Here is a 21783-nt window from a genome sequence, read left to right as displayed (position 1 = left end):
TATTTTCTTCTAGGTTAGCATAACTTGCTGCATACAACCAGAGAGACCTGATGCAGTTTACTCTGCTCTTGTGCTGCAGCTTTTTCTCCACCAGCTGCAAGTTAAGTGATTTCAGTGGATATCTGAACACTGCCCTATTTTATCTGGGCCTACCATGACATTTTGAAAGGACCCAAGTAACTCTGAACAAAGCACCACAAAGAATCCACAGATCTCATTGATGGAAATACTTTTTATTAGAAAGAGTAACAAAGTGCTTCCCATAGGATTCATTCAATACAGAGTTTTTAAGAAATAAGATTTTTCTTTTTTATATGGACAGTTTTGATGTGATGATGTTTCAGCGCCAACAGGGTTCTCCAAGATTCTCCTGTGCAGAGCTTCTCTGTACACATTCTTTCGATCATTTATGCATTTGGCAGCCATGAAACAGCACTGAAGAGTCCATCCCTTAAAAAAATGGAGGTTCTGTAAAATGCTTGCAATGCCACACTGGCCAACAGGAATTATATTGTTTGTTGTTGTTTAACACAGATTTAAGGGACATAATTCTTTCATACAGTCCTACACACAGATGCATAAAGGTGCTTTTAGTTCTATCAATAATAATAATAATAATATGTAACAGCATAAATAACATTATCAATTTTTACTATACAGACAACTGTGAAATTGCCTTTTTTTTCTTTTAAAAAATTAACCTCCTGCTTTTAAAATTAGGAACGTCTTTTGAACATTTGGTGCTTCCTTTGCCTTCCTACTACGTCTGGATGGAATAAAGAACACAAGCAAGGACTGCTCACCCATTTCCCCCTCACTTGTGGCACACATTTATGATCAGATTTCTTTGGACACACATATGCATCGTTTCACCACATTCCACTTTCCACTCTCTATGTCTGATTCTATCCCAGTTCCCCTTTTTCCTTAGCTCCTCCTGCCTTCCCTGCAAATGAGAGTGGGATAGTACAGTAATAGCACAACATTTAGGACAGACATTTCAGTACAAATTTATATACAAGGGAATGTATGAAACCAAACAGGAGAGGGGGATTATCCATGCAATGCATTCTTTTTCCTTTTTCAGCCAACCTTACACCACTAGCACTGTTTTTTCAGGTTGTTAAAAATGCAAAACTTCTGTAAAGGACAAGACATAGTTACCCTTAAGAGAAACCACTTAAGACATCCACTAAACACAGTATCAGCCCCAAAGCTACCCTACCTTTTGCCAGAGTACACAAACATGAACATCGAACAAACAACTGAACTGAATTCATGAGTGCAACAGTCACAGTTCTGCTCCCACTGAAAGGTCACATGCATATACAATGTCCTCACTGAAGCCCTTGGTCACACCCATGGTTCACTGTTCCCCCTTCCTTATGTACAGAGCACAATCACCACTTTAAGGAAATACCACATGCCATCTCACAGCACAGCACCTTTACACAACAGAACTACTGCAAAAAGGGTAGCACAGATACACTTTTTCCCATGGGATGAAGAGGATTAGATGAGATCCTCTGTACAGTAACTGCATTGTGAGAAGAAAGAAAGGATTTTTTTTTTTTTTTACTTTTAACAACAGGATGCTTTTGTAATACAGCCCTTGTACAGGAGGAGAAAACACATAACCCCATCATTCTATCTATACACATCTGCTAAGATGAAAACAGATGTTCTCCTTATAGGGGACTTGAAACAAACCCAAAGCTTAGCCCTAGGCACTTCTGGGTACAGAGCTCCTGGCTCTGAGTTCAGCCTGTACTTGCTGTACAAGGTTTCCCTGCCACCAGCAGAACTATTTAACCAGGTGCCAATCAACACAGGTTGCCATCTAACTACACAGCTGGGCATCAGTCCAGTGCCCTGCAGTCCTGCTGGTCCAGCAGAGCCTCCTGAATCCACATGAAGGGTCATCTGAAGATGAAGAGAGGTGACCTGCCTCCTCAGAAGGATACTACTTGTTCATTGGAAAAGCACAGAGACACATCTAGTGATGGCCTTTCAGTACAAAAGCCTCTAGAGGAGCTGGGCTTTTATGATCACCTAAATAACAATTATTTTCCTAACAGGAAACTCTATAAGAACTGGGTACAGGAGTCCTGGAAACAGCCTAACAGAAAAAATAATCCATGCATAAAGCTGGACTTGAGAATCCAGCTGCAGGAATGGGACTATAGAGAACCCTCCCTTAACTTTAAAAGTCTTTGAATAAGTCAGCATCTTCAACTAGTTTATTGAAAAAAAAATTTAGAAAAAAAGTCACTGCAAAATGTAATTTTCTGTAAATTTCATATCTCCTATTACATCTCTTTAAGCAAATATGTAATTTCACTCTACCACAGATGAAATCAATTTTGCAATTAAGTTTCTTGCTAAGAGTAATGTACAACAAATACTGAACTGGTAGCCTGTTCAGCAGTAGTATTAAAGTATAAGCAGTAAAGATTCTGTCCCATTTTTCTGTTTCTCTTCAGGAGAAGAGAACTTGGAAATACCCAGCACACCCCTGGGGTTGCTACTGGGGAGCTGAGTGAATTTTGCACCACTCCTGAATCTATATAACCTATTCTCTAGGCTGTGTGGCCCATGACATATACCTATAGGTAGGCATTTTTGCTGCCTAGTATGGAAAGGAACCAGTAAAGACTACTAAACAAAATGACCACCTGGTTTCCACTCCATTCTTGCCTTGCATGAGGAAACAGGTCCAGTTGGCTTAGGTGAACAAAGCTTTAGTTTGTGTGGGCCCACACTGCAGCAAATGTGGGAAGCCTTGAGAGATCTGGTCTGATATCTGGCTGTTCAGCCATTTGACACACCACCCAGAGGAAGCAGACAACATTCATGCTGTCTGGAATGGCAAGTGTCCAACACTGCAGCTGGAACTACCTACAAACTCCATGAATTATCCAAATATTTATCTTAAGAAGGAGGGCTGGGGGAAAGAGCAAGTACAAAAAATAAAAGAAGAAAAATAGCAGCAGGAGCTGAGTACATTTCCAAAAAACAAGGCAGTGCTACACTAGACCCCTTGGCCAATGTAGGATTGCAATTTCTCCTGAACAACAGCTGAAGTCTTGTGTGATGTCACTAATATTAGTAAAAGGGCATTTTGGTGGTACAGCTTGTTTCCTGGGGGAGAGCTTACTATAAACTACACTACCCAAAGCTGCTTTTGTGTCTGGAAATTGTACTCATCTTACAAATGCAGGCGGGTTACCAAATCTCCCTTGCCCAGATTTAAGTTTTCAGCAAAACACTAACAAATTATGCAGATTCAGGGAACAAACAGCACATGAGCCCTCCCAGCAGTGAAACAGAGCACTCACACCAAGTGTCCTCTGAAAAGTAGATATGAAATTTTCACTATACAAAGCAAGATCATAGGGAGAGTGGAAGGGAAAATGAAAAGCCAGTCCTTTGGCTAAGGCCCCAAGAGTGCAGGAAACAGTACATTTCACACCATTACATTACACATATCTCCTGTCTTCCTCGTAAAAGATGTAGTAGGGCAGTGCTGATTTGGTTTAAAATGTAATTTTAGTCCCCCTCATCAGAAGTTCAGCAATTTGAAGCACTGCAGCTTTTGATATACCACCCATTTACTTAAACACATAAATCCACTGACATAGTGACAGTGTTGAAATATGTCATCCAAATAATATTTATAAAATTTTACTGTTGTACATAAATAATGACAAGGCACAGAACAGCCACCAGTCCAAGAGCTTGTAGGCCAAGAAACCAGAGCATAACCCAGAAGAATATAACTATCACGGGTTCAACTATCCGTTCTCCAAAGTACATCCTTGTGAAGCCTATTCTGATAAGGCTTTTGTTGAGTTCTCCAAACAGAGTCCCCATCTTTTTGTAGTCATCTATTACAGGTTCCGTGGCGTGGTTCCTTTGCTCTTGGTGGACCTGCAGGAACAAGACAAAAAGAGGAAATACATTGTACAATTTTATTACTGTGATTCTGAACAAGTCTCTCATCTGTTTCTATCTGAATGCATAAAACTAAGATACACATGCAATAAATGTACTCCTTCAATCAAGAGATTGAAAATGCTACATAACTTGTGACCTTGGTGCAATGCTAAGGATGTAATTTGTCCAAACCTGGGACATCTGAAGTAGTGCTACAAATACATTACAGCCTCCCTCCCATCCAGATGCCACTCTAGAGGAGGTGTAAAGCTCTCCTGCAGGTCATACATCTTACCTGTCTGTGCAACCTGCCTGTGGTTGTCAGGGCAACCACAATGGAATGACATGTCTCTAATTCTAGGGAGGGGATTTGGCTGAACTATTTCCAGAACATCTCCAGGACTACGAGAATGATAACAAATTATTAAGCATGAACTATGAAGAATTTTGCACTGAAGGCCAGGGAACTGAAGGGCTGCTAATCACTGCTGAAAGAAGGGCACTGGATCTGACCAGGAAACTGACAAACATCTATCCCAATGTTGGTGTAAGAAGCCATACAAGTTAGGCAAAGGAAGACAGACCCAAGGACAGACCCAAAGTGGTGGTATGAAAAAGCAAAGGGAAGGAGAAACTAGTTCTGGACTTTTTTTGAAATAAAAAATGGCAGAGCAAATGCACAGGAAGGCAGAGATCCATCTTTAAATGAAGATGCCACAGGTAAGTAAATATTACCACAGAAAACGGGAATGTTTCACCATATGAACTGTAACTAGATTAGAGTTTGAGATCCCATCTCTCTTCCTCAGTGTCCACAGATTCTTTGCACTAAACCTTATTGCCTTGTGTTAGGGTATGACAGGGCAAACATGTTTTCAAGATGATGAACAGGAGTCTTCTAATGCTTCCATTAGGCATCAGTGAAAACACATACAGCAGGTGCTCATAAATAATTCAGTTGACTGATCAATAGGTCCTACAAATTGCCCACAAGCTCTATGTGCAATTAGTCAACTCCCAGATTCAAAGCAAACATGCTCCATCTTCAAGGATGAATACTATTCTGCATCCCTTCTTTCATGGCATGGTCTTGGTAGAGAAACAGAAATTCCCTTTCTCAGCAGTGCCAGGCTCTCCATTAGAGAGCAAATAATAAAGTGAATTACCATTCTTACAGAAAAACATACAGCAAAGACCAGCAGAAGCCAGTATTGTTTCTCCAGGTCAGACTTTAGGCCACCATGCAGAACCTGCTGACTGAATGCTCTGGGTAAAGCCCAAGAGCTGCTGCTGGAAAAAACAAAAAAACAAAAAAACAAAAAAAACCCAACAGCTCCTCAGCTGAAAGTACCAGGATTTTTTTTCTTTTTTAAATTTACTTACTCATAAAGAGTCTGGTTTAAACTTTACTGAATCCCATAAAGGGGCAGGTGCAGAAAGCCTAAATAGTAATGTGTTCATAACTAAATTCATAACTAATACTTTGTTCACTCTTTCTGTGGTTCTACAGAACATCCTGAGTGGGGAGAACTGCAGTACTGGAGGTTATGTACAGACACTTGCCTGCCTCTTTCCAGCCCCCTTTGCAGGCCCAAGTTGTTTTTTCCCCTTTACTGGATTTTCTTCAGCATATTAGCTTTAATTGTGCTTTATTTAATTCAAAGAAACATTGACTCACCAATAATCCAAATATTTCAAGATCAGTCTCTTCTAGAAAAGCAGAGCCTCTTGTGAGCCCCTGTAAACTTGGCAGGGCTGGGAACACAATGGAACTCTTATCCCTCCATTCCCAAAGAGCACAGGGAGACAAACAGCCAGCTTACATCTATACTGATCATCTATACTTATCCCCAGCAACTAGGGGAAAAGAGAAGGGCTGTGCTGGGAAGGGAAAATAAATTTATTTGCTTCCTGCATGAAGAGACCAGAGGGAGCATGTGACAGATGATGGTGGAGAGGATCAGAGCACAGCTCACATCAAGCAGTGCAGAGACCACTTCTGAGAGAACAGCTGAGAAATCGCTACATTTTCTAGCCATGGCCAGGGCAAGCAGGAAGGGGAAAACATGCACATTGCTTCTTTACCCCTGGCTTGTTAGTGGTACTCAGCAAGGTCCTGGAAGCCTGCACACAGAGCAAGTGCAGCACTGGCCAGGAGGCTGCCAGCAGGCACAGGTCTGCAGGTCCTCTGCAGCTCCCACTGGGCTAAGCAGGATTACCCACACGTGTCCATGCCAACAATGCCTTCCCTGGCATGAGGAGCTGTAGGACTCAGGATTGCACTTGCAGCCCCGCTTGCTTCGATAAGCTAATGGCAAGAAGTTACATACTGTCTCTTAAACAAACACAGCAAATTCCACCTCACTTCAATTGTCCAGGTATTTTTCATTTTTTCATTACCACTCCCTCACCTTCTAAAACAAGGGTAAATTCATGGATTCTAAAATGATTAGACACAGGGAGCTGCCAGGCACAGAGACTGACAAGTGTATGTTTAGCTACACAACAAGTGTCAAGTTATTTTTCCAAATATTTTTCAATAGCTTACAAAACCTTTCAAAACGATCAAGGAAATTCTCAAGACTTCAAAGTCTGCTTCAGTTAATTCAGGCTAAGTATATCTTGCTTCAGGCAACTCAGCAATAAGCAATGAAGCTGAGAACAGATGATCAGTCACGAAACACTGATGGCATATTTTTCTTCACTATTGTGTAATATTTCACATGCTAGACAAATACATTTCTTCAGAGGTGTAGCTAAAATAGGATTATGGCAAATGCCAGTAATGTTACAATACTCCAAATTGCTAAGGAATAATACATAAGCTTTAATACTGCAGCTAGAATTTCTCTAACTTTCAGCACAACAGTAAAATGGCATGCAGCCCCATATACGTGCCTTAGTTCTAAACTCATAATCTCAGAACTAAATTTTTTTTCCGACAAAAAATATTTTTCTAAACAATTTTAGAAATTGGCTGTCTTCACTGAACACACAGTTCCCAGCTGACTCTTGAATTTTTACTGAACTAATTTCATAGGGCTATTTTCATACTAATCTTGCTGAATCAGCCTGAAGCTAGACAGACACTACCATAACAGACAAAATGTGGAGAGAGAAATGTACCCATTCCAAGCATCCCACCCCCTTGCCTCTGCAAAACCAAAGCTTCCTCCTGTAAAAGCAGAAGTTTCTGTTTCAAAGTTGCTGTTTTAAAATTCAACATCCCAGCCTAGGTTTTGTAACTTTTAAGAATTGATTGTGTATCAGGAGGGAGCAGAGGGAATTTCTTGATCTGCACTAGCCCCAGAGAAAACACGCTTTCCAGGCTTTTCCCAGCTGCTCTTCTCCTCCTAATTATGTGCCATGCAGGGGGCACGCCCAGACTTCATCTGCTACAGTCCAGGAGGGAATGTAAGAGAGGGCCACTTCACTCATTTGTTTGCCTTTCCTCACTCTGTGAAACACAGGAGTGATGAAGAAATTCAGAGGGACTGGGGAACAGCAGTGCAGCCAGAGATCTAGATGGATGAATATAGATTAATATATGCCCAAAATATCTCCTGAAAAGAGAGGAACAGCAGCACTGCCTCCCAGACAAGAATCCTCTTCCCTCCTTCCTACAACTGGCTGAAAGACACTCACCAAATATACACATATGGTACTATTCCTGAAGGAGAAAGAAGAATGAGGCTTTCCTAAGTGAATAAGTCTAAACCAGAACGTATTAGAAATGGTGATTGCATTTGTTTCCTAAACTACTGTTTCTTATCAAATTATTGTAATGAATTACTTCTTACTGTAATTTAAATTAATTTTACATCAATATAATTTTATTTTAGACTTACTGGGATGACTTAGTCTGATTTCTGAATCTATCCTCTGTCAGTTTGAAACTATTCCCTGTTGTCCTATCCCTACATGCCCCTGTAAAAAGTCCCTCTCCAACTCTCTCCTTTTAGGCACTGCAAGGTGCTATAATGGCTCCCTGGAGCCTTCTCCAGGCTGAACAGCCCCAACTCTCTCAGCCTGTCTTAACAGGAGGGATGCATCTTCATCATCTCTGAGCACCTTCATGGCTCTCTTCTGGACTCCAGCCAGGTCCATGTCTTTCCTGTGCTGGAGACTCTAGCACTTACAGCACTCCATACTTAATTTTATATTTGGTTTCTAATTTTTTTTTAAATTATTTAAAGTGAAAACCAGAGTCATCATACAGAAGAGAAAAGGAAACATCTGATCCGCTCCACTGCTCAGCATGCACAAACAATATCCTTCACAAAGCCATCGGTACCTGCAGGTTCCCATCAACCACTCCATTTCCTCTGGTCTTTTCAGATGTTTGGTGGTTTAAAATTTCCCTCCCTATTCAAAATGGCAGATTTTCATCAGCAAAGCCACGCTTCCTTCTGCTTACTGGCAGAAAGAACTTGAAGATCTTTTGAAAAGATCTGACTTGAAAAGCTTTTATACTGAAACCTTGAACAAAGTTTTCCCCTCTGTTAAGGTCAAATAGCTTAGGGGCTTTGATGCTTCAAGGAGAACCATGACAGGCCATCACAGATGCGATGCAGGATGCCATAAAATCATCTTTTTTCAGAATGAAACCCTACAAGGAGGTCACAGCGGACCTCAGTGCCAAGTTCGGTCTGCTTCCAGAACAGCTGATGCTCCTACATCCCTGAAGTGCTTCTGGAAGAAAATCCCCCATGTCACTGAATATTCTCCTTGACTAGCTTTAAAACAACAAAGAAGGTAAAGTCCTACTCATCCTACTGAACCCAACTAACATCCGGTTGTGGCTTTTCCAGTTATGTCTGTCATCAACACAACACAAAATTCCCTGTGTTCTGACCACTAACTACCCCGGCTTATGGCAAACTTCACTGAAACTCCCTGCTTCCTCAACTCAGGAAAACACATGGTATGTCACGAGCAGAGGCTGCTCCACACCAGCCTGACAGGACAATCTTTTTCTTGCTTACCCCTTCCTATCAAAGGGTGCTTTGACCAGGCAGTGAAACATGAGATCCCATCAGAACATCCTGCCCCCAGAAAGAAGCCATCTTTGCAGTGAGTCATATGCTATTCCCTGGGAGAGAAGGATAAAGTTAGCACTGAACTCTTCCCAATGGCCTATGACTGATCCCTGTCTGCATCTCCTGTGTGTAATGCAGCCAGTTTATGGTCCTTCCCCTCAAACTGCTGAGAGCACACACTTCCTGCCCCTGATCATTTGCAGATCACACCAAGAAAGTCTGCCAGGCCTGTGGAGGATGCAGAACACAAATGGATCCAAGAGGGACACAAAACTACAAAAATAACTTCCCTACACACTTGGGAAGTGATTTTCATGTGTCTAATCAAAAAGAGCATGGGAGCACAGATTTAACATTTATTTTTTTTCTGCTGGGAGGACTGAACAGCTCTAAAGTAACCAGAAGTTTAACCCACCCCTGATGTGGCCATGTGGCACAGTTATGGTTTTCCAGGCATTTCATCTGCTGAAGCAGCAGCTTGATCCACAGTTTTCCACACTTAGCCTAAGAATCTTGAGATGGTGTGCTTAGTTTGGGATTTTTGTGTGTGTGGGAAAGACCTGCCAAGTAACTGACTTGATTGAAATAACTGGATAAAGTTCAAAAGCCTTTGTTTTGTGGGAAGAGGGAATAGATGAACACAGGGAACCTGCTCCACATGAAGATTCAGGATGTTAAAAAAAAAATCCATTCAACCACTCTGAAGGCAGAAGATCCATTCAAGCAAAACAAGTAGCATTCTTGTATTTGGTCATAACTAATGAAAAGAAGAAACCTCAACAGTCTTCTCTTGCTCAAACAACCTGAAAAATTCCCACCACAGACTTAACAACAGCACCAGACCGAGTACAAGTCTGTAACTGCCTCTTTTTTTGCATCTACTGCCTGAAAGGGCATTAGATGAACACTGAACTCCAACAATGGAGGAAAAAATGCCAGTGAATTGGGAAAATAGCTACCCTCCATGTAGTACTCTCCATAGAAAGTTTATGATTTTACAGTCAAAAAAGTGCTGCGGGGCAAAGAAGGCAATGAGAGAGGACACAAAAGGTATACACAATGTTCACCTCCAACACAGCAAAGTAGCAGCGTCTCTAAATTGTGTGACATGCCTTCCATCACAATTCATCATACATACAGTTACAAAAGAAAGAAAAGGAATGGCATATTTAAGAGAATTATTTCCGCATTATGTAGAAATCACTTTTGAGCACCATAGCAAGCACGTGTTTAATTACATCTAAATGAGACATCAAAAAAACCCTGTAATAAAGAATGCAGAGATGACTTCTGAATGAGATATTTAGAAAAACCCAACCCTCTAATAAAGAAATGCAGGGATATCACATTTACACACCCTGAACATTTTTCTTTTTTCTGAACATTTCTTTTTTTTCCCAAGTAAGAAGTTTTCCCTGCAGTATTTAACTGCTCACTATCTATTTTACTCCAGTCGTGGTTATTTTTACTCCAGGGAACAGGTGGTGTGTCTGCTATCTGAAGCCCACAGACACCTAAATGTCAAAAAAGGCAGTGAGATATGACTTTAAGAACAAGCTTACTTTCAAAAACATAGGAGTATTTTTCACTAAGTTGGGATGTTAATGTTGTGAAGAGAGTGCCTCAGAATTACCTTTTACAGAAGATGAAAACTGAAACTGAAAATACTTCAGGACCACTCATAAAGAAAAAAAAAAAAAAAGAGAAGAAAGTGAGCAGATGACAGAGACCACGATGGAAGAAACCACAAGTTCTCTCCCCTCCAGAATAAGAGACCAACTTATTTGGGTGCAGAAAGGGACACACCAGCCAACATGCAGCTACAAATATTTAATAGCAGGGTAGCCAGCCATGGACGTCCTGAGGGAAGGAATGACCCAATCTTGTTAGTACTCAGCCATATGACCACCCAGTGGATTACCACGGACAGGCTCTGGAGATTTGGAGCCAACAGCAGGTTCCCAGCTGGTGGCCTCCTCTCTGTGCAAAGCACAGCCTCACCCCACTGCAGGGCACTGGCACAAGCCCTGCTGGTGCCCTGGCTGGGTGGGTGCCACCTGTCTGTTTCCTACTCCTCCACACATGCAAAACAGTTTCATTACTAGTAACACCTGGCACCCGATCAGGATCTTACCCTGCTTTCTTGTACTTAAAAGATATCTTACACTTAATTAAAAGAAAGTGAAATTTGCCCAAGAAGGGCAAATGATTTTTTGGCAATGCTTCTGATTTTCTTCCTCTTTACTACAGGAAAAGACCAATCTTCCTTTGCATCCTTTGCTAGCATAAAATTAACAATCAGTATTTAACCCCATAAAAAGATCTTGATATTGAGCCAACAGACTGCAAAGATAACAAAATTAATTTCAACTGTCTGGAGAAAAAAAAAAAACGCAAACAACCAATGAGCTTAATTTCTCTAGGCTAATTTTAATCTGATATTTAACTATGAAAAGATCAATGTATTTGGAAATGAGGAAAAAAACCCCTTCAATTCCAGATGAAAAACAAGACAGAAAAAACTAAGTTTAACTTCTTCCTCTGGGGAAAAAAAAGCAAATGCAAAAAAACTAGAAAAATTCTTAATACCAAAAGTAGTTTATAGCAGCTACCAATAAAAGTGACATACTTAGAGGAGGTTTAAACAGAAGATTGCAAACCAAAGCTTGGGCTAACATTCGTTTTACAGCAAGAATCTAGAAATAATTTATAAAATTGAGACAAGATGTTTCTATAGAAACATCAACAATATAAGAAAAGCAACAGCTCCGGAATCCCTTCAGTCAGCTTTTACAGCAACTCAAGTTTAGAATCAACAGTTGCTGGAACAAACTCTGAAATACCAGGAGAAGTTTTGTGTTAAAGAGATGAAAAGGCTTTTCCAGATACTTTAACTTGTGTATGGGTGGAACAGAGACAGCTTCAAAAGGAACAGAGGCTTCTCTTGATAAACACAAAATATCTCCCATAATTTCACGAGTAAATTCCCCACTAATACAGCACCAGATGAGAAATTGTGAAAGACAGGAACCTGGCAAAAGGAGGGTACATGGGAGAGGAAACCTGCTCGCCCCCATGTCAAGATCTACTGCCTCACTCTCCCACTTTAGGATGCTGTTTATACTCCCTGCTCCTGCTACTGTCCCTGAAACTTGATCCCATCTGTACTGTAATTTTACATAGATGCTAGATCAAATGCAGTGTCTAATCCACCTTTTCATTACACCTGCAACATTTCATTTCCATTGGATTTCATTTATCAGGGTCCCCTACTAAAACTGGTCAGCTTGACTCAGCAAAAAGATTTGCAACCCCTGTACATTCAGTGTGGTATCAAATGGACTGGCTTGCTGAAAAGCAACAGCTGTTTATTTTGTCTTTTAAAGAGAGGCTATTTCTATTCACTTCTATCTCCAGAATACTTTTTTCTCTAAGAAAATGGGATCTTCCCATCATTCAAAGAGAGCATATTATCCTATCTATTGTAGGTTCTACATATTGTAGGTATGTTTGAACGGCTGGGGTTTTTTTCTTCAAATGCTGTTAAGCCCCAGAAAACTTAATAAAGTTTTAAAGAATGTTATTATCATCTATTATTTTATAGTTACAAATTCTGCAACAGAGTTAATTTATCTGTAGAGCCAGAACAAATTTGGGATTAAGTCCTCCTTGTCAAGCATGACTACTTTTGGAAACAAATTCCAACAACTGTGAGCAGGAGAACCTACAATTTTCAGATTATCTCAGTGTAGAAAAAATTAGAAATAGGTTTCCAGCCTTAGGCATTGAAAGTTCCACATTTACAAGTGTACTTTAGATAATTCTTGATCATTACTGACTTATGACTGAAATTATACCATTCTGAGCAACACAGCACACAACCACTCAACAGTGGAAGATAAAGATTTTACACAAGGCATACCACAGGTCTACTGATATTATTCTCTAGTTCTGTTTCTGCTCATCCTCCTCATTCTGGAGAAATACTAGTGATACTGTAAAGATATTCAAAAAGTTCACGGCTTGAACTTAGTTGAGACACTCATACCTCCTCAACAAAATTCTCAATTCTCAAAGCCCTTTTGTAACAGCACCTCTAAATCTGAAGCCATCTATTAGAAGATAAAATACTCCACTTACAGCCATAAAACACTGTTCAGAATAATAATAGAACATCCCAAAGGCTTACAAACTCAGGTTAATGAAAAGGTGATAGTCTATGCTAATAGATCTACTTGCAAATACAAGTATCTCGTATTAACTCTGAACTTAAACGTTTTCTAGAAGCCTTGGTTTCTACACTTGAACAGCACTATGGATTCCGTGTATACCAAACCAGCATGGAGATCCTGGCCTCATTGAAGCAACTGGGAATTTTTTTATTGCCTTCACCTTTGATTACAAGGCACTAAACCCCATTCTTGCCCAGATACGGAACTGCCCACAGCTCTCAGTACAGAAGGCAACCACAGGAGCTCCACTGTGACACACAGCATGGCTTCAAAGTCCCTCTAGACAGACAGGGGGCTGTGCATCCCACTAACACCACCTCATGCCCTGCTGCAGGGCACGTGCAGGATGCAGGCGATGCAAACGCAGGACTTCTGCATCAACTTTTATTAATACACACTCATGCTTTTCTGTTCTTATTTAATAGTTTAATTCATAGGTGTTGATGAGATTAGAATGCAGTAATGCAACAGTGGCTAACCTATTTTAGGAAGTGGGTTAGAGAAGGAGGTTTGAGGTCCTTATCTCCAGTGATGTTGAAAATACAGGACAATTTATGTGTCTGACTAATAGCTATCAACAGTTAGGAAAAAAATGTGATCTTGAGGGGCAAAGGAGCAACCTACTCCCATGGCTTCAGGAGCAGCTGAATCTTTGGGTGCTTTCACTTACTACTTCTGAACCCCAGCACCGCAATACAGGAGAGGTCCAAGAAACTACCAATGTCCTGCAGTGCTCTGAAGACTAAAATAGGTATAATTACCTCTGCATGCAAACCTACAAAGCATACAAATCAAATTATCATCCAGTTCAGCTTTCAAATCTAATCACAGAAGTAGGTAATCCAACAGTCTATTGCAATAATGAATTTCAAAGGCTATGTATAACATGTAGTTACATATTCATCCATTCGGAATGTATGGATATGTAACCTTCCATACAAAAACATACCTGTCAATAATTTCATTAAGCTTGCCTGTGCTGACACAATAACAAGCTTCAATAAAAAATTAAAGCCAGAGGGTTTGGCATTAAATGGATTTATTTCCTACAGGGTGTTCTTTCCTAAAAAAAAAAATAAAAAATTAAGGGTGTACTCATTATTACTTATTAAACTGTGTTTATTTTGCAGTAAATGGGAAAAACCAAATCACACCCAGGTTTGAAGCCCCAGATCCTCACCTAAAAGTCCCTCTCAAAAAAGGCCAAAGGATTTTCTCTCATGCAGGCTTTACTTCACACCAGATGAGAGAAATAAGAATTTATACCAACAGCAAAGCAGATTTTGACTCCTTTCCTTCGCATGGCACATATGACTAAAGTGGTGCACGTGTTCATAGTTCAGGAGAGAGCACGGAACAGGAAAACACAGGCTGAGGACCAGAGTCTGTGTTGGCAGTGCAAATACCCTCAGCAAACACAGCGACAGCGCTGGGCCTCCACCGGAGACTCCAACAAGGACCTAGCCTGGAAACAGGATCCTTGCCCGCTGGAACAGCAGAGGTCAGCAACAATTCCTCCATGAGAGCAAAAAAGGGAGGGAGAAAAGGATTATTTTAAGAGAAAACTGAACACACTCAAGAAAGCAAAAAAAAGTACAGAGTGTTACAATGCTTGGTGACAGAAGAGCTCCTCCAAATCAAACTACAACTTTGTTCTTTTCTTGAACAAGATATTGTGAGACGTTCTGTCAAAGTTTGCAGCAAGTGTAGGTACCACCAACTCCTTGTGTCCTTATGTCTTCCCTACACATAAAAATAAAATAATACTGCTTATTTATCCAATTATTATTATTTTTACTGTTACTTTATCCAATATTTTAATTCCCTCTGTATGTTAAATATAGGCAAGTGATAATTCTTATTTCCAAATCTACTTTACTATTTTCCCAGCTGACTGCACCTCAGTATGCCAAAAAACTACTCTGTGTTATGACAGTGAAACATATCCAACAAACAGGAAGGATTTTCTCCTTTTTCCTTGTAGCATATTTAGAATCTCTACTATCTCTACTATCCTATAGTTACACCCCAACTTGTCAGAAAGGGCCAGGATCATTAGTTGTGCTTGAGAAAAGCGGAAAGAGAATTTGTCAGCCAAGTGTGGCTGTGGCCACCCGAGCAGTACCAGATTCATTTGAAAATGTATTTAGGCATCACTGAAGGCAGTGCTTCAGCCTGCACCATCCCCTGAAACTACAACACACCCGTCGCTAAGAAGCAGCTGTAAACTGCAGGGGAAAGCTCCTTGGCAAGGAATTACAACTAGTTTGAGAACAGTAATGCATGAGATGATCTGATGCAACTTTTTAAGCTCTCTTTCCAGGAAGGAGAGTAACCAGAACTAGCAAATATTCCTTACTTGTCTCCTGTGACATCCTGCAGGAGGGCTTGTGGACACAAAGAGAACTCTGAGCCTCCCTTGGTGCATTTGTCCTTACCCTACATTCGGGCATGTGCTCTGCCCCATTTTTCTAGAGAAAGGGGGAAGAAGATGCTCTGACTTACGTAAACGTGGCGTAAATGTGGCTAAGTGAATTCTCAAGTACCAGAATCTTTCAGAGTGGCCCGCTTCTAGATGTCATGTCAGGCAAGTACTACCAGACACTGTCCAATATTAAACTATTTCAGCTGTGACATGGCTCATTTATGGTTAAGTGCAGAGCATCTTATAAGAATATTAAAAAAATTATTAATGCAATCAAAACTATTCAGAAATTACTTATGGATGTGCTCCCGCAGCTCTGTTTGCCCCTGTTCAATAATGAGTGCTAGGACATTTCAGGGCAGATCATTGCATTCTACTATTGTGCATGAAAAAGGTTGTGTTCTTTCTTCCTTTAAACGAAACATCAATAAAGGTGCATTAAGAGCACTGCCTTTGTCTAAACACCGGGACGATGCTGTCTGCAAAACAAAAGAGTGCCTGGAAAGGCAGTTTATAGCTAACAATAGGAAAACGGCTTCTAAGCAAAAAGCCCACTTCCATGCCATAAAAATATAAATCCTGAAGCAGAAAAAAAAAAAAAAAAAAAAGAGTTGGTGTTTTCCTCCAATTACAGTATATTACGCCTCCTAAGATATACAGAGACTAAAAGCTTAAAATACTCAAGTGAACGAACACAAGAGCTGAACTACCGGGGGGAATTCCGGGGATGGCAAGAGCACCCTGGTTATTTCCAGGGAGATACATGGGGATGCCGTGCCGGGACTACCCTTCTACATCTGCTCCCATTTTCCTCCAGGCGGACTAAGCGTCCCGGAGGGGAGAACGAGGGTCAGGCGGGCCCACTGGCGGGATACCCCAGCACCAGGCGTGGGCAGCCCCACGCAGGTTGCATAAGCCCCGCCGCAATGGAGCGTTACCCGGGAGCGGCTCGCACGGGTGGGCTGTACCGGGAATGCCACGGGAGAGGAATCAGAAGCGTCGTCGCTTTTCTGTTGTCGCCCGGCGGCGGAGGCAGCCCCGGAGCCGCGGCCGGCCCTCCCAGACCCCTCACGGGCGGGCACCCACCTGCTCCTCCGGGCGCCGCCGCTGCCGGGCGGCCGCCGCCCCCGCTTCCCGCTCGCATTCCCCGAGCGGCGCTGGCGGCGGGAGCCGCGCCGCCGAGCCCATGGCTGCTCCGCGCCGAGCAGTGCCCGCGCTCCCGCCTGCCGGGGCGGGACGGGGCCGTCACGGGGTCCGGGGGAGCGGCGGCACGGAGGGAGGAACGGAGGGAGGGCGGCGCCGCGGGAGCGAGGGGCGGCCCCGGGCAGCGGCCCCGCCGCGGGGATGGGGGGCCCGGAGCGGGGAACCTCCAGCTGCCGGCTCCCGCCTCGGGCTGGGCGGGGGTTGCTGCTCGTTGGAGCGAAAAATAAACCGCCCCGAGCACCCGATTTCTAAAGCTTTTGTTCAAAGCAGGAAGTGCCAGGTGTTAATAAAGCGTTAATTTCGCACCACTCCTCGTTGGTGTGTCCCTGGGGAGGAACGGCTGCTCTTGGCAGTGTGAGATGTGGCATTCGCTGTTCGTCCCTCGGGAAAGAGGAAACACTGGCCTCGCTCTTCCGAAGCTGCTTGGATCGTGTCTTCTGTTCTTTAAAAGGAACTAATGAACACCAGGAAGAAGGAAACGCAACAGCAGACCCCGAAAAAAAGACTTAGTGTATGGACAATGTCAGGGAAGGTTTAGATTGGATTTTAGGAAAAAATTCTTCACTGAAAAGGTGGTCAGGCGTTGGAACAGGGTGCCCGGGTGAAACCACCATCTCTGGAGGTATTAAAAGATGTGTAGATGTGGCACTTGGGAACATGGCTCAGTGGTGAACTTGGCAGTGCTGGGTTAACAGACTCAGTGGCCCTCAAGTTCATTTCCAAGGCAGTCTCGGATTCTGCGCTAATGAAGTGGCTCTGCACACAGGGCGTGCCGGGCTCCCGCTTTGAGCACCACCCTCCCTCCCTCCTGCCAGCCCTGCCCGCCTGATCCGTGCTGTCCACCACAGTGCAGGAAGGACCGAGTCTGAAAGTGAAGCTGAATTTCAATGTGTGGTATTCCCGAGCTGTGGTGGGACCACTGTTGTCGTCCTTATGCATTTTTTCTCCTCATCCAGTTCATGCACTATTGGTGGCAGGTCTGCTTGGTTCGGTTTTCCTTCCATAAGCAACTAGTGGAGGTGCTAACAGGTTGTGTTAACAGCAGGATTCAGGGGAAATCAGACATCTGGATTAATATTATATGGCTTTCTGGTGGCTGGGTGTGGATCCCACTGTCATTTGGAGCTATTCTACCTGCTGTTTGCTTTTCCTGTCATTACTGTTGGGCAATAAACAGCAGTAGCTGTTTTTGTAGCGCACCTAAAACCATCACAAAAACCACTCAGTGTGCTGTGGCACAGTCACACCTTCAGGCTACAAGCAAAGGTTCTTCATAAGTGGAAGCAATACACAAGCCACTGCACTTGCCAGTCCCCTCAGTTTGGCTGCAGGGGCTGAGGGCCAGCCCAGGGACAGCTGGGACTGAGCACTGGGCCACTGCTCTGCCCGCCCTGCTTTGCTGTGGCTCCTTATCCTGATGGAACAACTGGCCCAATCTGCTCCCCAAGGTGCAGGGTGGCCAAAAGCAGTTTGCCCTGAAGGCCTGACTAACTGCTTGAGCAGAGCTCTCATCCATGACCCATTTGTTTGTTAGTATTTTTTCTTAGGAACAGAGAGAAGCTTGAAGAAATATCACACTGTTTAGATGATGACCATAAACTATTGCCAGTCCTGCTGGCATGCAAAATTACTGGACAGAAGAAAAAATCCTCTGGCACTGTGGTGATACATCTCCGTGCACAATATGACTGCTCAGCAGCAGTGTAGTAAAACATCCCTGAGGCTCTCTTCTCTGTGGGCGATTTGTGAAGAAATGAAGTGTCGCACATAGTACCGACATTCTGTAAAAGCCCTCTGGAAGAGAAAGTCTTAATTTAAGCATAGATTAGGTGTCTGTTTCAGTGAGCTTTTCAGTACATTTACATCCATAAACGTTTGCTGGGTTGTGGATCGCAAAAACACGCATTAGAAATTTTTTAGAAAGAGTTTATGCTGAGGCCACCACAGTTCTTCACAGCACAGCCTCTGACCCCGCTGCCTCCTGGGGAGCAGTGATCATCCTGCCAGGAGTACTAAAACATGTTGGCTGGCTTGGTGCTGCTCTTTCTTCCTCACATATCTGCAGTCCCACTGGTTTGATGTTATCTCCCCGAAGACAAAGATTCTTCTGTTAATTCTGCAGTAAAGGAAAGTTTGTCATGTTTCTTAAAAAGCCACACTCCTTCCTACTGCAGCTGGCAGCCTTTGACTGCTTCTTCACATTGAGCAACTCAGTGCAGTGGAACTGCCTCGGGCTCCCTGGCACTCCCCACATGTGAAGGCAATTCTGGGATAACAGATCCAGTGCTCAGGGAAAGAACAGGGATTCAGAAGCCCTCACTGAGATCTTTTCGGATGCATTCACCATTGTAACCTGTGCAACTTCACTAACTTTAAAGAAACCCATTCCCCTTCACAGCAAGTGCTCACATGGCAACCTTTAGCTCTTCTCAAGGTGAGCTTTTCGAGGCTTCATGTACTCTGTGCACTGGTGCCTGGGTCTGTGAATGTAGCTGAGCTGCTGCAAACTGCTCTGATTGCTTCTCCTTTGTCTTAATGAAATTTGGATTTTTTCCTGACATTTGGAAGTGCCTGGTAGTTTCATAAGGATCTAATCACGAGCTGAATGACCTGTCACCAAAAGAGATCCCCACAACTTAGCAACTTTCCTTTCAAGATCACTGTCTGAGGGAAGTTCCCCATCTCCCAAAGCCCTCTACACATAGCTGACCTTCTTCTGGTGGCACCTTCTCCCAGGAGTGATACTTTTAGAAAATGCAAGGATAAATCTCAATGTAATTTAAGTGGTAGGCAAAAAAGCAACATGCCAAAAAAAAAAAAAAAAAAAAAAAAGGAAAAAGCAGAGATAGAAGCTGAAGGGCAGATTCTGCAAAATAATTGTTTTGCATGGGAGAACTTCTAGTTGATTTGTAAATACATGTACAGAAAAAATATCTCCCAAGGAATAAAAAGAGCTCACCTTGCACAGCTCTGTTATTTGGGGGTCACTAAGGAGAGTCAGAAGCTCATGCTAAAACTCTGTAATTAAAGGGGTTTTGTGAAAAACAGGTGCTTGCAGCTGAAGGAAGACTGAACGCTGCAGCTTTGCTGAGAGGCAGGACAGGCTGAGCCCTCTGGCCTTGCTGAAACACCACTCTAGGCTGCAAACCACAGACAGAGCTGGAATGAGTGGGACTAAACTCCCTCTATTTGGGTCTGAACAAAAGCCAATAGTAGATGGTGGGGAGAGAGTAACAGATGCTGCAGTGATACTTCTTGAGAGTATTCTTGTGGCTTCCAGTAGTCTGAGGTTCAGAGACTTCCTGATCCTGGGTGCAGTTGGGTAATGAGAGCAGTATTTTAAAGGCAGCAGAGTGCCGTGCTACCACAGGGATCACATGCAGCTGAGTCACACAGAGTGCTTCTCTTGGTCTTGTTGCCCAGGGAAAGGTATCCCATTCACCCTGCACTTTTATTTTCATGCCCATGGCATTCAGTTATGTCTTCTTAGGCTGCTGTCATGGCCAAGGTAGTGAGCCCCCTCTCTCGGGACATCAGCTGCTCTTGCCCTCAGGACCTGCCCATCCCAGCTACCTGCCTAAGGGCACGGAGGCAAAGCTGAAGCCTGCCAGAGTGCAGGCTGTGGTTTGACGATAAAACAAAACCAGGTTTTGGCCATTTAATTCCAGATCAAAAAGGAAATCACCATGTAGCATACAGACTCCTTCCTGGTTCAAACAGGTCAAACATTTTTGATGGATTAGCACTGTGTATAAAAGTCTTATCCCAGGGCAGGCACTGTGTCCTCTCTCCCAGCTGGTAGAAAGCTGGCATGAACAGCCACCACCAGCCTAAAATCAGGCACCATAAACCAGCCAATTCAACAGACACAAGTCTGTGTGCCTCCATCTGCTCCAGACCAAGCCTTTGGAGTTATTCCCAACACAAAACTCATCCTGGTGGAGACTTGGAAGGAACAGGAATTAGATATAGTGGATGTCCAGAGTTCTCACCTGCTTGCTACCTGCCACTTCCTATTGGTGGCAACTCGGCTAACTTCCTTTGATAAATATGTGGTTAAGAACTTCAGAAAAAAAAACCTGAAAAAAACCAACCAAAACTTTTTCCCCCTCTTTATATGCATCCAACAGATGTAGCTGACTTGAGTATGAGATTCACTCAGATTGCTGACTGCACAGTTTAATCCAAATCTTTTCAATCTCCAGAGTTCATCTAAATATTAAAAGGCTTGGAAAAAACAGAGGTTCTTTAAAGCTCGGTTAATGGAAACTTTTGTCATAACTGGTAAAAGGTCAATGTGGTTTTATACAGTATAATGGATTTACTGATGAATGGAACATTTCAAACTCTCTGATGGGTTTTATCTACTTTATATTCCAGATGTTAATATAAGTAAATTCTCTAAACTCGCAGACAATTTGTCCAGTATGACCATGCAGCTTATGATGGTCATTGCAGCTCTTACATGGATTTTTGAAGTAAAGCTGTTAAATTTTGTAATTTCCTTAGATCCTTCAAGCATATTAAGAAATACAAGAAAGGGCTTTTCCAGCACCGGATACAAAGTGAACTGGAAGAAATTGGAATTCAAAACATGAAAATATATTAAAGGATACTGAATAAAAATGAAATGAAACAATTAATTTTGTTCCTTTTTCTTCCATGTATAATGACAAAAGGACACTGAAGATCACTTCACATTAGCAATATCTTTCTCCAACAGTTGATATGTATCATGAAATCTCATTTAAGGGTCAAAGCAAAATATACATGGGCTCATATACAGAGGCTCAGAAAGGCAGAAGCAAAACAGTAATGGAGAAGTTCCATTACAAAAGGTCACCTGGAGCACTCCTAGGCATTGCAGGGTGGTTTTCTGTAGTACCTTTTCTAATGCATTTGCCAGTGTAATTTTTTTAAACGTTTCAAGTAAATTCTGCCATTTCCC

The 21783-nt window shown here is 42.6% G+C and overlaps 1 protein-coding gene across 1 annotated transcript; it reads right to left on the bottom strand.

The window, feature by feature from the left end:
- Positions 1–212: 212 nt before the first annotated feature.
- On the bottom strand, positions 213–16896 carry FAM241A (family with sequence similarity 241 member A). Its single transcript, XM_050973944.1, has 2 exons — positions 16719–16896; positions 213–3930 (listed from the first exon to the last, which is right to left on the bottom strand). The coding sequence occupies exons 1-2, from the start codon at positions 16818–16820 to the stop codon at positions 3685–3687; spliced, it is 348 nt and encodes a 115-aa protein (XP_050829901.1). The 5' UTR covers positions 16821–16896; the 3' UTR covers positions 213–3684.
- Between the last annotated feature and the right edge of the window lie 4887 nt (positions 16897–21783).

The sequence above is a fragment of the Serinus canaria genome, chromosome 4 (assembly GCF_022539315.1).
Source record: "Serinus canaria isolate serCan28SL12 chromosome 4, serCan2020, whole genome shotgun sequence".
NCBI lineage: Eukaryota > Metazoa > Chordata > Aves > Passeriformes > Fringillidae > Serinus > Serinus canaria.
This window is presented reverse-complemented; position numbering and strand designations above follow the sequence as displayed.